General features: G+C 39.5%; 1 protein-coding gene across 2 annotated transcripts in view; it reads left to right on the forward strand.

Moving 5' to 3' along the window:
* The window catches only part of robo3 (roundabout, axon guidance receptor, homolog 3 (Drosophila)), a 161,781-nt gene that overhangs the window by 127,252 nt on the left and 18,261 nt on the right, over window positions 1-16,268 (forward strand). For both annotated transcript variants that reach the window (XM_040012334.1, XM_040012341.1), the window contains 4 exons: window positions 2,679-2,850; window positions 7,758-7,963; window positions 14,866-14,947; window positions 15,825-15,993. In XM_040012334.1, the coding sequence (XP_039868268.1) occupies window positions 2,679-2,850; window positions 7,758-7,963; window positions 14,866-14,947; window positions 15,825-15,993 (629 nt within the window). The remainder of the gene's footprint in view (window positions 1-2,678; window positions 2,851-7,757; window positions 7,964-14,865; window positions 14,948-15,824; window positions 15,994-16,268) is intronic.

Consider the following 16,268-nt stretch of genomic DNA (forward strand, 5'->3'; position numbering starts at 1 on the left):
CACAGGAAGATGTCCTTTTTGTAAAAGAATGCATTTGAACTCTACGGATAATCTTTTTCTAAACCTAATGAAGTACTTTTGGCCCCCAAATCTAATCAAACATGACAACAAAAGTACTTATTATATTGTATCTCATACAGGGAGTGCAGAATTATTAGGCAAGTTGTATTTTTGAGGAATAATTTTATTATTGAACAACAACCATCTTCTCAATGAACCCAAAAAACTCATTAATATCAAAGCTGAATGTTTTTGGAAGTAGTTTTTAGTTTGTTTTTAGTTTTAGCTATTTTAGGGGGATATCTGTGTGTGCAGGTGACTATTACTGTGCATAATTATTAGGCAACTTAACAAAAAACAAATATATACTCATTTCAATTATTTATTTTTACCAGTGAAACCAATATAACATCTCCACATTCACAAATATACATTTCTGACATTCAAAAACAAAACAAAAATAAATCAGCGACCAATATAGCCACCTTTCTTTGCAAGGACACTCAAAAGCCTGCCATCCATGGATTCTGTCAGTGTTTTGATCTGTTCACCATCAACATTGCGTGCAGCAACAACCACAGCCTCCCAGACACTGTTCAGAGGGGTGTACTGTTTTCCCTCCTTGTAAATCTCACATTTGATGATGGACCACAGGTTCTCAATGGGGTTCAGATCAGGTGAACAAGGAGGCCATGTCATTAGTTTTTCTTCTTTTATACCCTTTCTTGCCAGCCACGCTGTGGAGTACTTGGACGCGTGTGATGGAGCATTGTCCTGCATGAAAATCATGTTTTTCTTGAAGGATGCAGACTTCTTCCTGTACCACTGCTTGAAGAAGGTGTCTTCCAGAAACTGGCAGTAGGACTGGGAGTTGAGCTTGACTCCATCCTCAACCCGAAAAGGCCCCACAAGCTCATCTTTGATGATACCAGCCCAAACCAGTACTCCACCTCCACCTTGCTGGCGTCTGAGTCGGACTGGAGCTCTCTGCCCTTTACCAATCCAGCCACGGGCCCATCCATTTGGCCCATCAAGACTCACTCTCATTTCATCAGTCCATAAAACCTTAGAAAAATCAGTCTTGAGATATTTCTTGGCCCAGTCTTGACGTTTCAGCTTGTGTGTCTTGTTCAGTGGTGGTCGTCTTTCAGCCTTTCTTACCTTGGCCATGTCTCTGAGTATTGCACACCTTGTGCTTTTGGGCACTCCAGTGATGTTGCAGCTCTGAAATATGGCCAAACTGGTGGCAAGTGGCATCTTGGCAGCTGCACACTTGACTTTTCTCAGTTCATGGGCAGTTATTTTGCGCCTTGGTTTTTCCACACGCTTCTTGCGACCCTGTTGACTATTTTGAATGAAATGCTTGATTGTTCGATGATCACGCTTCAGAAGCTTTGCAATTTTGAGACTGCTGCATCCCTCTGCAAGATATCTCACTATTTTTGACTTTTCTGAGCCTGTCAAGTCCTTCTTTTGACCCATTTTGCCAAAGGAAAGGACGTTGCCTAATAATTATGCACACCTGATATAGGGTGTTGATGTCATTAGACCACACCCCTTCTCATTACAGAGATGCACATCACCTAATATGCTTAATTGGTAGCAGGCTTTCGAGCCTATACAGCTTGGAGTAAGACAACATGCATGAAGAGGATGATGTGGACAAAATACTCATTTGCCTAATAATTCTGCACTCCCTGTATTTGATATTTGATACTTCATTATTTGGTAGTATGACTTGGTTCTGAGACCTCTGGACCTTTCTTGACATTTTGTCACATTTTCATGAGAAATGGGGAGCATGGGAGCTTTTCCCCCTTCCCACCCTGTTTGTCGGCGGCAGCTCAAAATGTGTGCATCCAACCTTACTGCACAAGAAGATGAATTCTGATTTTTTTATGCCCTATATCATATTTTTGAGTCATCGGCTAATGTGCAGAGCTTGACTTTTTCACCTGCCTGAGCAGAAAAAAAGCAGAATTACAATTAAAATTAAAATTAAAACAGAAATAGCAGCATGGTGGTTAGCACTGTTGTCTCACAGCAAGCAAGTCTTGAGTTCACCAGCAGGCCAAGGTCTTTCTGTGTGGAGTTTGCATATTCTCCCTGTGTTTGCATGGGTTCTCTCCGGGCACTCTGGCTTCCTCCCACAGTCCAAAGACATGCATTTAGTGGGGAAAGGTTAACTGGAAACTCTAAATTGCCTATAGGTGCAAATGGGGGTATGAATGTGAGTGCAAATGGTTGTCTGTTTCTATGTGTTATCCCTGCAACAGACTGTGTTAGACCTGTCCAGGGTAAACCCTGCCTCTCGCCCTGAGGCTCCAGCACAAGGCTCCAAATACCTTTCAAACTTCTCAGCTTGTCCTTCACTCATTTTCAGTCCAGTCCTTGTACTCGAGTATTTTTTTTTTTCAGAGAACTCTTCATATGTTAAGCCAGTTAACACTGACATATGAATCATAAAAATGGCACATAATGCATGAGATGAAGCAGTTTTGTGTCCATGCAAAACAGGCAACTTGGAAAAGATCCTATTTAAATTGTGTCTTTAAGACACTTCGCATAAAATTGCTGAATGGTTGCTTGATAGTTTCACAACTTGCCATTTTAATGTTGGCCCTGTTTCAGCCCACGTAAAATAATAAAACAACTCCTGTGGTCATTTTCTTCTCCAGATCTTGCTGTTCCCTGTCCAGGAGCCATCACAGTCAGGACGATTCACAGTGTCACTGAGTGGTGAGCTGACCATCAATGATGTCCAAGTTGAAGACTCTGGCTATTACATCTGCCAGGCCATCAGCGTGGCTGGAAGCATCCTGACCAAAGCCCTGCTCGAGGTAGAAAGTGGTGAGTATAGAAATATGAGATCATAGCTCACAGTATAAACAAATTAAACTTAATGGTGATAACATTAAAACGACAGCTAAATTATATATGGAGAAAAACTAGACTATCTCATTCCTTTCATATTGATTCAGTCTCCATTTTCTGTTCAAAATCAGTGTTTTTCTTGGCTTCGGGTATTTATACATAGACTCAAGATCTAAGTTCAGTTAAAATGACATCTTGACATCATAACAATCACTGTCCTACAAAGTAATATAATTAGAAAACCTATATGCTTTCCAAGAAAATGTAGCTGTGAGAGGACACGACTGAACAAAAGAGCAGCAGAAATTGACATATGGTAACTGTGCACATATCACTGACACTTGTGCATCCAGTTTAACCCAATACTTTAAGAACTCTGAGGGAAAAAAAGTGCTGAAGTTAACAATGTGTCATATTTGACGTTGTCTTGTTACATTGTTTTCAGATTCTGATTTGATTAATCATTCTTCACGACCATGCCCCACATGTGCACCAGTAGAAGTACGAAAAAGTTGTCATCCATCTTAAATTAAACATCCTTTTTTCCCAAATAAACAAACAGCAGGAGCCCTATCTGATGTAATCAAAAGGGACATATGATGATAGTTCTATGCAAATAACCTTGCTGCAACATATGCTCTCCTCGCTGCATCCTTTCCAGTGTGGCAGTAAACAGGGATTTTGTTCAGCTCCATCTAGACTAACTCCTGTGTTGGGTGTGTTCACATTTCCAGTTTAGCTTCAGTTAGCTGATGATATCAGAGCTTTCGACGGCTCAGAATACAAATGAGGGTATACAACGTGACTGTGGGCCAGTGGTAAATAGTAAGGTTCTATTTTGGGGTATCATGTTGTGGGTTTGTGTTCAACTTGTTCCACTTCTATTTATAAATGTGCAGGAATTTACTTGGCTTATCTAAACTGATCATAACTCAGTTGCTAGTTGGCAACACGTGTGCCATTCTGTTTACATTTGAGCTTGAGCCTACAGCCGTGCAGCTGTGGAGCACACCCATATATGACTATGACTTTCTCTGAGATCACCGTCTATGGCTTCAACACAGATGTAATGAGGCAGTGTGATAATTTGCAGGTGACAGACCCACATGCAAACTCCCAAGGCTGACTGAATATTTTTATATATATATTTTTTGTTAAGGTCAGATGCCAAGGACAAAATTCACAAAGGAAACCAAACAAGTCCAGACGCCCCAAGAATAACTGAGAAAGCATGAGAGAGATTATGCAAAATGAGACAGGACTATTTATACGCACACTGAGGCCAGTCAGGGGGAGTGGACGCAGCTGGGGAAAACATAACATGAGTGTAGTCTGGATAACAATAGTAGTGGGGAAGCAACACAAACGGAAATGAAAATTAAATTCTGCAAGCACAGCTGTCAACTTGTCAAACTAAAATTTAACAACAACTAAAAGCTCCAAATACTAAGATCCAAATATGATAAACAAAAATTCTAAAGAGATACAAGAACCTAAACGTTAATAATAAATTCCATAAATACTCAACTGGAAGTGAAAGACGGAAACGCTCAGCCTGATATAATTATGATGATAATCATTACAAACCACACAGGCAAGGAGGACTTAAAAAATAACACAGTCCAAAACAAACCCTCAAATCAATGGAAAATTTAACTCAAACTATTTATAAAAATGTGAGCTCATTTTTATCTCCTCTTCCTGTAAGCTTCTTCCCCTTCACCACACCTTTGACAATAAAACCTTCTGTTATCTCTCATTTTGAGACAATGAATCAGTGAAGCTGTTCAGCACACGTCTTCATTTCAAAGAGTCAAAAGGGTGTGAGAATCAATTTTCCTGCATGCATAGCCACACATCCACATTCCCAAAAGTGGCCTCGTAGATGAGGGAGATTTGAGTCTAATAATCTAATCTAACCTAATCTAATGACTTTAGCTTTCATTGCTGGATGAGATGGAGATATAAAGTACATGCTTGTCAGTATTTTGTCTTTAACAAACCAACTCATGAAATATTTAACAGATAAATTATGCAATTAAATATTCTTTAAATAATATCTATACTTTAACTGGTTTAAAGTTATTGAAAATATCTTACGTTGCATGGTTACGTAAAGACATTTAAAATCCAATATAAAAATTCATTCAGCCACTACTCGGTGCAATGCAGCGGTCCATGACTGACAGGAGGTCACTCTAGCCACACATTCCTGCCTGAGACAAATCTGTGCCATTGATTTGCATGTTGAAGTGGAGCAGCAGCAGAGAAAGGTAACCTGAGAGCCTTTGGCAGTAAATGTTCTCTTATAGTGATACTTTACATTCCACATGAGAGAAAATGTGGTTTCATGGGTCAGTATGAACATCTGTAACCCCGAGATTACACACGCTTGACTTTAGTGTGTTTTTCTCTGTGACTTTGGTTTCATTATAACTGCTGTCAGAAACCAAAGTAGACCTCACTTAGAGAGAAATATCACCTACAGCTGGCACTGTAATATATACAAAGACAAACCCTGTTGATGAGGCATTTTCTTCTGGTCGAAGGTCACCTTTAAATGACAATATTTGATGTTACATTTATTTTGAAAGAATTCATATCAAATAAGAGACAACATGCATTGTCCATTATTGAGAATCATAATTCTGTGTTAGCCTGTGACAATGTCCTGCATATTCACTATTCCAAACTTTATCTGTTTTCAAAAAGCTTATCAGGTTATCAGATCAGAGAAATCATGTTGGCATAGGGTGTCACAGTTTGCACTGGCAGACTGTGTGGAGAGAGGAGGAGGACCTAAATGCAGACATTTGGAGCGAATCTATAATTTAACAAAGGGCGATCCGTTTATTTGTGGCTGGGGAAAAAGGTACAAAAAAAAAGGCAGATTAACACTAAGGCAAAACTAATTAGAGCTAAACTGTGAGAAACTAAATGCTAAACACAAGAGACCAAGAACATAAAACCCTGAACATGATGAAAACCTGGAAACATGGAGGCATGGAAACATGACATGAACTCAACAGACCAACAGACAAGGAATGAATGAAAACACAGATTAAATGCACACAGGAGGTGATCAGGGGAAGTGGAAACACATGGGGAAACAGCTGATTAGAATAAATATAATGACACTACAGGGGAAGTGAAACCAAACACAACGAACATGGAACACCAGCCCTCTTCAGAATAAAACGGGAAGCATAATGAGATGCAGACATGCCATTACGAGCTTGACAACATAGGACACGCAGACATGAAACACATGAAGGGCGAGGGAGACTTAAACACAGGGGTGAAGACACAAGGAGAATCTAATAAGCAATAAAGTATGGCAGGGCAACATCGGGCAAAATAGAAATGAATTTAGATAAGCTGATGAACATCAAAATAGAATAAAACTCAAAGTGCTGGGTCAAATGACCCAGGATCGGAACACACAGACTCTGAATAGAGCCAGGCTAAAACCAGGAACTCTCATGTTGTCAGGTGATAGTGCAAACAACTGCTTCACCATTCTCACAGTGCCTTAATTGCCTCTTGGGGATAAATAAAGTCTTTCTGATTCTTTCTGATGAAAAACCCCATATAATGTCACATCAGATTACTTGGAAAAAATTTAAGCAAAAAATTTAAGCTATCTAAAGCAAAATTAGATCTAATTTTTATTTTTAATGTAATGGCATCTTTGGAAATTTTCAATAGTTGTGTTTGTTTGTCTTGCTGCTTAGAAGATCTATACCAGTCTCTTGTGTCAATGGTGATGACGATGAAGCCAATGAAAAGTGTGGATTCACCTTAGTTTACTACTAAACTGCAGTACTGTGTGTGGTTCTGGAAACTTTTTCTTGTCGAATTGCCACAAATCTAACAAAGACTCTAGATCCAAAACTCAACATTTACTAATAATGTCGTCATAGTAACCTCTTGACAAGTAAATAATAATAATACTGTTTGAAATCTCTGTAATATTTGTTGTTTGTTGATTTGGTGTGTTGTTGGACGAGTCTGGCAACGCATCAAAATTATTTGGACATCTGAGAATAGTAATTTTTACTTTTTGAAAGGATCCGTCAAAAGATTGTTCTTTCACAGATCCTCTACACGTAAAAGTATAAAGAGCTTGCAACACCAGTAATTATAGTAGTTTTATTGAACACTGAAACAAACTTATATGTCCGTCTCATTGTCTTAGACATGACTATCTGTAGATTTCTACTTTCTGCAGAACACAGAGACAGACAGTGATGGATCACAAAGATCCTTTGAATAATGACAATAAACTTTCTGCTACTTTCGTGATGGTAGGCAGTGGGACAGTTTATGAAGTTTGTTTTCTGAAGTTTCAACTGCTATAATATTGTGTTTTTTGGTGCAAGACGTGAAGCTAGGTTAATAAATTAATAAACTGGATTGATAGACTATTGGCCTGATGAAATACCCGCTAATTATTGGTTATATTAAGTATCACACAGAAAAACCAGGGGAAATTGTGAAATTGAAGGCACCAATACCACAAACATGGTCAAGAGGTTAAGTTCTAGCTGGCTTTATAAGCTTTCACCTGTCAGTCAAGCAACTGTGTCCGCATTTTGAAATCAAGTGTTTAACTTTTAAAAAATCCCTCTGAAATTATTTTTACAGACCTATAAAAATACTTTTTCTTCTGTTAAATTGAGCATTTTACCCAGGGAGCAAAATCTTAGGTGTCATTACATATAAAATGATTTAGATGTTTGCGTCCTTTCGAATACTTTCTAGGCTTTTGATCATTTGCATTTATGCTAGATAAAGTGTAGTGGTGCAAATGCTTCAGTACAGTGAAGTAATCACCTTTGGTTCAAATCCCATCCTTATGTGAATGTTCTATGTTCCTACAGCACCTTCAGACCGGGTCCCTCCCATCATCCGCCAAGGACCAGCCAATCACACATTAGCTCCTGGATCCATGGCTCAGTTACACTGTCACATCATGGGCAACCCCATGCCCAGCATACAATGGGAAAAAGATGGCCAAAGGATCCTGGGAAATGATGGTCGAATCAGCTTGATGGAAAATGGAACTTTTCAGATCACCAACCTCCAGGTACTGGAATAAGACTCATACTCTTACATTCATTTGCTGTTTAATAACAATGCAAATATAGTGCATTTCATTTTTTTCCAATTCCATGTTAACGAAGCCGTTTGCTTTTTAAACTCGCGGCTTTTCTATGATGACATTCAGCAGTGTGTATTTTATAGTCCCTGTAATCCCACCACACTCATTAAAATGTATCCACTGTCTGCATGTATCAGTATTAGCACATCAAACATGATGTAGTTTACAGAAGATAAACTTAATCCAAGAGATAAAACAACAGCTTTAATTCCAGGAAAGTATGAAGCATTTAAACAGAGGACAATTTTACGGTTGACTCAGACGATGAGTTTTTATGAGCGGAGGAGAGGTGGGGAACATTGAGGTGTGATCAACATGACAATGAGCGTGTGAGGCCATTAGCGGTCGTTAGCGCCGTCTTACTCCATGCTAATGAAATCTATTCTGCCCAGAATTCCCTCCTGGGTACGAAGCAGCACCTGAGGTCACCGCAGCCTCGAAGAGACTCGAGGAGGCGTGCGCATTAATTGATTGTGGGTTCTCAATGATTAACGATCGCTGAGACTTGTAATTAAATCCTCAATGCATCAGTACAAGTGAGGACTGGATGAATAAAAGAGAGGGCTAGAAACTGAGAAACAGGGGTGAGGGAGAGGATAGAAGCAGAAATAGCTGAGACTCAGAGGCCTAAAGTACATTTTAAGATGCATTTGTGTCATGGTGGAATAAAAGGAAATGTCTTGACAGCTGAGAGCACCATCTTGGAAGTGCTCAGCCTTTGGAACTCATTTGAAGCTGTCAGACAGCATGTTGAAGTTCTCATCAGACTTCAATTCATTTTGATCTGGAACATCAAAACCAATGGTATTTATGGCCTAAGACTGCGGGAACAAGATCACAGAATTACACATAAAAATTATTCATTTTGAAATGTTGTTCCATACACTTAAGAAGATGCGTTGTCAGTGATGTCATACATTTTTTTGTGGAGTCCATCACTAACACAAGGAATCAAGACCAAGAGTCATGTCGAAATCCATCGTCTGTGTTGCTGTACAGGCAAGTGGTTTGAGCTGTAATGACGGTAGAAAAAATCCCAAAATACAGTCATCCAAGCAGCTCTCCTGCTTTGAACTAACATCCTATCATTTAGTACACAGGCTCGTCATCTTATAATATTAATTTGTAGAGAATTTACCTGTAGAGTCGATAAAGTGCATTGAAAAGAAAGTTGTTTCATTTTGATTATGTTAGCATGACAGCATGTGAATATTTAACCTAGCTGTCACTAAACAGGATGTAGATCTGATATATAATATGTTTTATAGGTCTTTGGTAACGAACTAAAGGTCTGGGTAAATGTTTAACCCAGTAATGGTTAAGTAATCCTAACCTCTAACGCTAATCCAGGATTTTTGCTTATGAAAGTAGATATCTTGACATTTCGGCAACAAATACAAAGACAAAATAATTATTTTGACATTGAAGTTTGGATTTAAAAAAAAAACACATTTTGTATTGGACACTAAAATTTTAGTAGCAGATCATTCAGATCACATACGTTGTGAGATGGGATTCAGTAGGTGCCCACCCACACCCATACTGGAACCACCGACAAGAGTTTTTGACATGCTTTAAGCCATACTCCCTCTCAGTGTCTCAGAAAAACCCAGTAACTTTTCATTCTGTTCTATTTACATGCTGCCTAATAATGTGTTTAAAAGATGCCATTGTGACAGGAAGTAATGCTATTTGTTACATCATAGCTTCATTGCTACATTGATAATCCATCAGCTATAAAGATATTTCATTCATTGCCACAAATGTCATCACATTTTATCAACATAGTCCAGTTCCATTAAATGTCCCATAAATGAAATGTAGTCGTTTTGAAAGGAACTTGTTACTGATGACGACGACGATGATGATGATGATGATGATGAAAAACAGAACAGGGGACATATCAGCTCTGGGTGCTGCAGCACCTGCCACTATATATCTCAGGGGACTCAGCTATAAGTCTTCTCATGTAGGCTAACCAAGCGACACACACTGTGGTTAAACATCCATTTGACCCATGGCATAGGATTATAAGAGATTCAATTCAAATAAAGTCTTTTAGATAATCCCCAAAGTTTGATTCTCTTCATCTGGACGCAGCGTTTTCAGTGGGAGAAACGTTTCGTCACTCATCCAAGTGACTTCTTCAGTCTCAGCTGACTGCAGGTTTCCCCAATCTTATAAACAGTACATTTGCATAATGACTGAAACCAGCCCACTGAAGGAACAATGGGCTGGGAGGTCATTTCCTTCATCATTAATATGCAAATTCTCATGACCATAGAAGTCACCTGGATGAGTGAGAAAACGTTTCTCCCACTGAAAATGCTACGTCCAGATGAAGAGAATCAAACTTTGGGGATTTACTTACCTGGATGATTGAGCATGCATCAAGATGTTTTAGATAATGGGACTAAACTGCTTTGTTGTTGGTGATATTTTTTATTATACAAGGATTGGCTGTGGACAATGTGTCAAAGCAATGAAAAGAAGTTGCTAAGAAACAGATTTTCTTTTTCTTAATAATATATATTAAAATAGGTAAAGGCAAATGTTTACAATGCTTTTTCAGTGATTGATTTTTTTTTGTTGCCATCTACACTGACAATTGTTAAACCTGGGGTAGTTTAAAAGATTCATAATGCTCATTTTAAAAAGCTCTTCTATGAATTAGCTCTAAAGTCTAAACATGTTAAATACCAAAATAAGCATAACCTTTATAATGGACAAACAATGAAATCAGACATTTAACTCAGTATAAATAAGTCAATTTCCTCTGTGCCCCTGGAGTAGGACAGATGGTCTGTTTGTTCCTTGTACCCTGGCAATGAGGAGATGCCATTATCCTGGGATCTCTGCCAGACACACTCTATCGTTGTCCGTCACTTTGGTGCCAAGACTCCCAGGCCAGACGGGACGTGTATGTGTGTGTGTATGGCGCTGCTAAATCGTAGCAGGCCGTGGGGTACGTTATAGGGGCTACTAATGTTAGATAAATAAGGAAGCGAAACAGGTGAAGGCCAACAAAGCCTGGGGAGTGTGAGAAGGACTACATGGACACAGCTAAACAGATTTCTGGGAGTAATCAGATTAAAGCAGGAAATCAAATTCCTATGTTGACTTTAAATCCCGGCATACACGCGTTATAGTTGATAATCAGATTTTCCTTCTGCACACACCCAAAAATAGGCTCTGACATCATTATCACCCTTCTGGCTGCTGATGTGCAGGATGTTCATGCTGGTGCTTTTGGGATGGGGTGCAGGTGGAGGGTAAATGAAAAGGGCACCAATGTTCACATTGCTCTGTAGGACTGCCAGATTATTTCTGCAGATTGTATTAAAAAATATCTCAAAGATCAAATATGTGCTATTTAAAGCATAAAAAATAAACACTGACATGTGTCTTCTTTAGGATTGGCGCTCCTCCCTTCTGCTCTCCTCTTGCCTCATACATTTTTTAGAAATGTGTTTTGCGCGCTTGCCCAAAGCTGCCAGCCTTGATTAATAGTCAGGTGTCCCAGCTATTTACCCCACCCACCCTCTGTGCGGAGTCCCTATCCACCGATCAAATGCTACCATCTGGGGGCCCCCTTTTCCCCCTCAGACAGACGCACAAGCCGGCCTACAGGTCAACTCAAGGTCAGGGCCTCTAGAAAGAGGAGAGATGAGTCACCCTGAGCAGGAGGGGAGAGGGACTGAGCGTGTGCACAGTGATCAGCGAGGCATTAGGTGTGAGAGGTTCTGCTGTCCACATCTTCTGCATAATGTGAAAGGTTTTCATTGCAAGTAAAATGGGCTGATGTGGCAGAATAAGTGAGTAAGGGAAGACTGATTGTGTTTGCAGTGGATTTATCAGTTGCCATGTAAATTGATGAACTACTGGAACATCTCACAGCAAGCAGCTGAAAAACTAACTGCAACCACACACACAGAGCTGGAAATAATTATGTATAGAGCCAGGAGGCCTCGTAGGCATAACATAAATTAACCACAGTCTTTTGTCTTCATCATTTATTGCAAACTGAGGTGTGACACATGGAGTTTTAAATGTGTGTTAATGCAAATAGTTTGTTTGACATATTTTCTCACATAAAAGCACGTATTACCTCTTTCCCATCAATACAGTAACAATCACCAAGGAGTTCAAGGGAGCAGAGGGTAGTTGCCTTCTGAGGTTGCAGCCCAAGAAGCCCTGACATTATAAGCACTCTTTCTTCACCAATAGGAGCGCTAACATGACCTAATAGCCAGCTGGAATTTGGCACAGTAACAACTACAACAACATCAATAAGACATTTATTTTTTTTTTGGAGCTGTGTGTTTGCTCTGTGTCGTAGGTTTTATGATGAAAACAGAGTCGGAGAAACATGCTTTTATGCTTTTTTTATATATAGGTTTAATAGTTGCTAGTACTGCAAAAGTATATTATTACTTACACCAATCAATTCACATCAGTAGTGTGCTACAGACCTATCCTGGTGTCAGAGCTAACAGGAAATTTAAGACACCTGGTGATGTAGATTCCTCTGATCTAGAAGGACTTTGTGTTATTTACCAGCTTGTATGCTATTTGATTAGCCAAGTGGTGGGTGCTCCATTTACTTAAGTACACATCTCAGTATGTTATGGCTCACACACAGTAAATGTTCCCACCCCTTTCTTGATGGTTTAACACTAACACTGAACATGAGATGATTTTTAACAGAATGAATGAAATGAATAAGTGGTCAACCTGAAGGGATAAAGTTTAAGTAATTAAAAAGCATGTTTAGAGGCACTGCTCTTGCAAACTGCTGCTACCTTTAGTGTCACAGTGAAAGACCCCCTAGCAGCTCCTTCTTGTAAGCAATTTCACAGCCCACCTAGCTTTTGGCTTGCTTTTCCAAAAACTTAATAGTATTCAGCTATATACACACTCGTACACACAGGCACATTTATCACACACTTCTTAATTACATCTGCTCATAGCCTGTCCAGAATGCTAAGTAGCTGTTGAGTAAAAAGACTGGTGCCTCAGACATTTCTAGACCTCTAGCTGGTCATTAAAATTCTGTCCTTTGATCCTTTGCTTTAACTCTCCTCCTTAGATGAGAAACATAAAAGCCACCAGCTTGACTTTAGCTTTGACTTCAGATAGGTCCACTGAGATTCTATCATTTATGGAGGAAAATAAAATAACTGCATTTGACAACATCTCTGAAGTAGAAGTTAATTAAAACAGATGTTATGTTGAGGTAGCCTAATCAGAATGGAGATTGTCATGTGTAAGTGATTCCTGGGAGAAACAGATTTTTAATATACTGTTATGACGAATAAAAGCAGAACAAGATAAACACATTGTAAATATTATTTCAAGTGTCTTAACAGAAATGTGATTTTTTTAAGGTATTGAACTGTAGATGATAAATCTTGTAGGATGTCACTATAGGTCTAAACAATACTAATGAACTCCATCTGAATTACCATGTGGCCCATGTGCCTTTAAACTTCATCTGTGAGTTGTTCCATCAATCAGCACACCAGTGACTCTGTGCTGCTGTCAGAAGTAGATGTCATTAAAAGAATCACAGCATTCAGACATGAGCGTTCTTCCAAGAATCTCATGACATATGAATGTGTTGGTGTTATGACTCACTCAGTACTCTTAATTTTGGAAAAGTTGTAACGGCTGTCTCACTTACAGTAACAATCGTGTTGGATTTTCAACACATCATTAGTATGAATGTTGGTCAAAGGGCAGAAGCTTCCTCTAAAGACTCGAGGCATCTGCAGACTTTTGAGGACGTGCTGGTGCTGCTCTAAAACATAATGAAGTGGCATGTTTAATGGGCATGCTGTGTTTTATTTTGAAACTTCATTTATTTTTCTGCGCTTTTATTGTGTCTCACTTGCTGCCCTCTTCATCTGCTCTGGGTAGTTTAGTATGGCTTTCTTTGGAAACGTGCTGTGGCACGTCTGCTAGAATGGCAGCCTTGGCCTTGGGTATCATTAGCCAGTGTAACAGACAACACATGGGTAAAGCTAGCCTCCAGGCTGTCTCTGCCAGAATGAGACTGTAGCTGAAAACAGACTTAGATGCTTTTTATAGTTGTTCTTAATAGTGGATGAATCACATTTTAGTATTTCTTAGGTCTTTGATGACAGATTGTTCTGTGGCAACACTAATATAAACTAATGTTGAACTAAACTAGTTTAGCCTTATAGTAATATAAAGGCGGAGAGCCAGGAATTTGAAAACAGTGCCTTCAGATAAGTTTATTTAAGTATATTTCATATCTCCTTTTATGTTGGTACACCACAACAGCTTGTCCAAGCACAATGAGTCAGCAACATGGGGCGAAAGGTTTCCAATGTTCCTCTTGGTTCCTGAATAAAAACAAGAGTGGCACTAAGTGGCCCAGGTCTGAATGAGAGAAAGCCACCTGTACGGCAGATTGATGAAGGTAGCAATTTTCTATATTCTACTTTTCAAAAGGTCTTTAGGGATGAATATACACAAAGCTAAAAGAAGGTTCATCTTTCTTAGACATATAGCCACAAATGGGAGCTGCATGATGCTACAAGTTGACAGTAATAAGCACATTTTTCTGTACTGTGAAAGTACATTGAAGGTATAGTTACCTGGTTGGCTTTGCATTAATAAAATCTCCCTGCTCCAAAAGCTTTGCATCCACACCAACTTCCAACTGCTCAGCACTCTCTCTGCAAACAATCTGGTTGGAGAGATATGACATTTAGTCTCAATCACTGGTAATGGGTGCATTACCACAGTATCACACACACGCATGCACAATAAACTAATGATACACGTTTTACTGTTGCCAGGAAACAGACTCTGGGGTTTACACCTGCCTGGCTAGCAGCTCCAGCGGAGAGACGAGTTGGAGTGGAGTGCTCACAGTCAAAGGTAAATTGTCTCTGTGTGATTTAAATACATGCAAATGGAAGCTCTATGAAGTGTCTGCATATAACACAGAGATGCTACATGTGACGAGAAAGAAAATGTCCATGTATATGAAGTGCTGTTTAAAAAAGTAATGCTGATTGTCACTTGTTAAATGTCTCCTTATTAAATGTGGGCAACTTAAAATTCATCAGCTGTGACTGAGTGTAGGATGTGTGACTTCACTGTAAAAAGCCAGAGTGTAGGTAGTGTTCCTCATGTCTGTGTAATTGCTTAAATGAAACAAGTAGCTGGGTCTAATTAAAGCACTTAGCCCCTGCTGTTCCTGAGCCAACTGCAAATCTAAATGTCAGTAATTGTATGCATGTGAATCCTGGGGTGAAGAGAAAGGACAAGAGAGGTAAAGCAAAGGTGAGAATATGCTGATGACCAAATTTGGGGTGCAAATGTGAGATATCATCTGTCTTAAAACACCCCATTTATTTAAGTGCTTTGTGTGGCTCTGCCCTTTTTACTTTCTCTGCAGTGGAGCAGGCATTAGCACATAAAATATTTCAAGCAGTAAAAGATTTGTTTATATGACATTAAATGAAGCCTTTAACGACTTAACAAGCTACTCTGATAACACCTAAGTCTGTTATTTGACTATTAGTGTCAGAACAGTTGGCTCGGGTGTAACAGCAAAATCACAAAGTCTGTTAGAAGTGAGGAGCTCCACCTGCGGCGATGAGGATGCTAATGCTCAGTCAACATTAGTGGGACTACAGAGAGGACGTAATGAAACAGTAGTACTAAAGCCAGCTGTTATAATTAAATGTGCACTATTCTCTTTCACCTTTCCTGCTACTCCTCCTTCCTGTTTGCTTCCCTTTCCATTCAGAGAGCGCAGACGTGTCGGTAGCTCAGGCCACTGAACCCTTCCAGCTACCAGGCCCGCCACATAAGCCCATAGTCACGGATGTGTCCAAGAACAGTGTTTCTCTGACCTGGCAACCCAATGCCCATGAGGGAGGAGCCGCTGTCACCTCCTACATCATTGAGGCCTTCAGGTAAGTTGACATTGCTATGTTAATCCAGAGCTCTTCATTTCTCTTATACTTTTTGCACTTCTCACCTGTGGTTGTGTGTCTGGATGTAGAGTGGGTTATCTACCAATCAGAAGGTTGGTGGTTTGATACCTGGCTCTGTATAGCGAAGTATACTTGTGTAAGATACTGAATCTCAAGTAGGCCCCGACGCATCAATCAGTGAGTGTGTGAATTTCAGAAAAGAGCGTTTTTATCATTGTGTTTGTGTGAATGAAGTTTGAAATTAAAAAATGCTT

The sequence above is a fragment of the Simochromis diagramma genome, unplaced genomic scaffold (assembly GCF_900408965.1).
Source record: "Simochromis diagramma unplaced genomic scaffold, fSimDia1.1 OVJJ01000123.1, whole genome shotgun sequence".
In the NCBI taxonomy this organism is placed as follows: Eukaryota; Metazoa; Chordata; class Actinopteri; order Cichliformes; family Cichlidae; genus Simochromis; species Simochromis diagramma.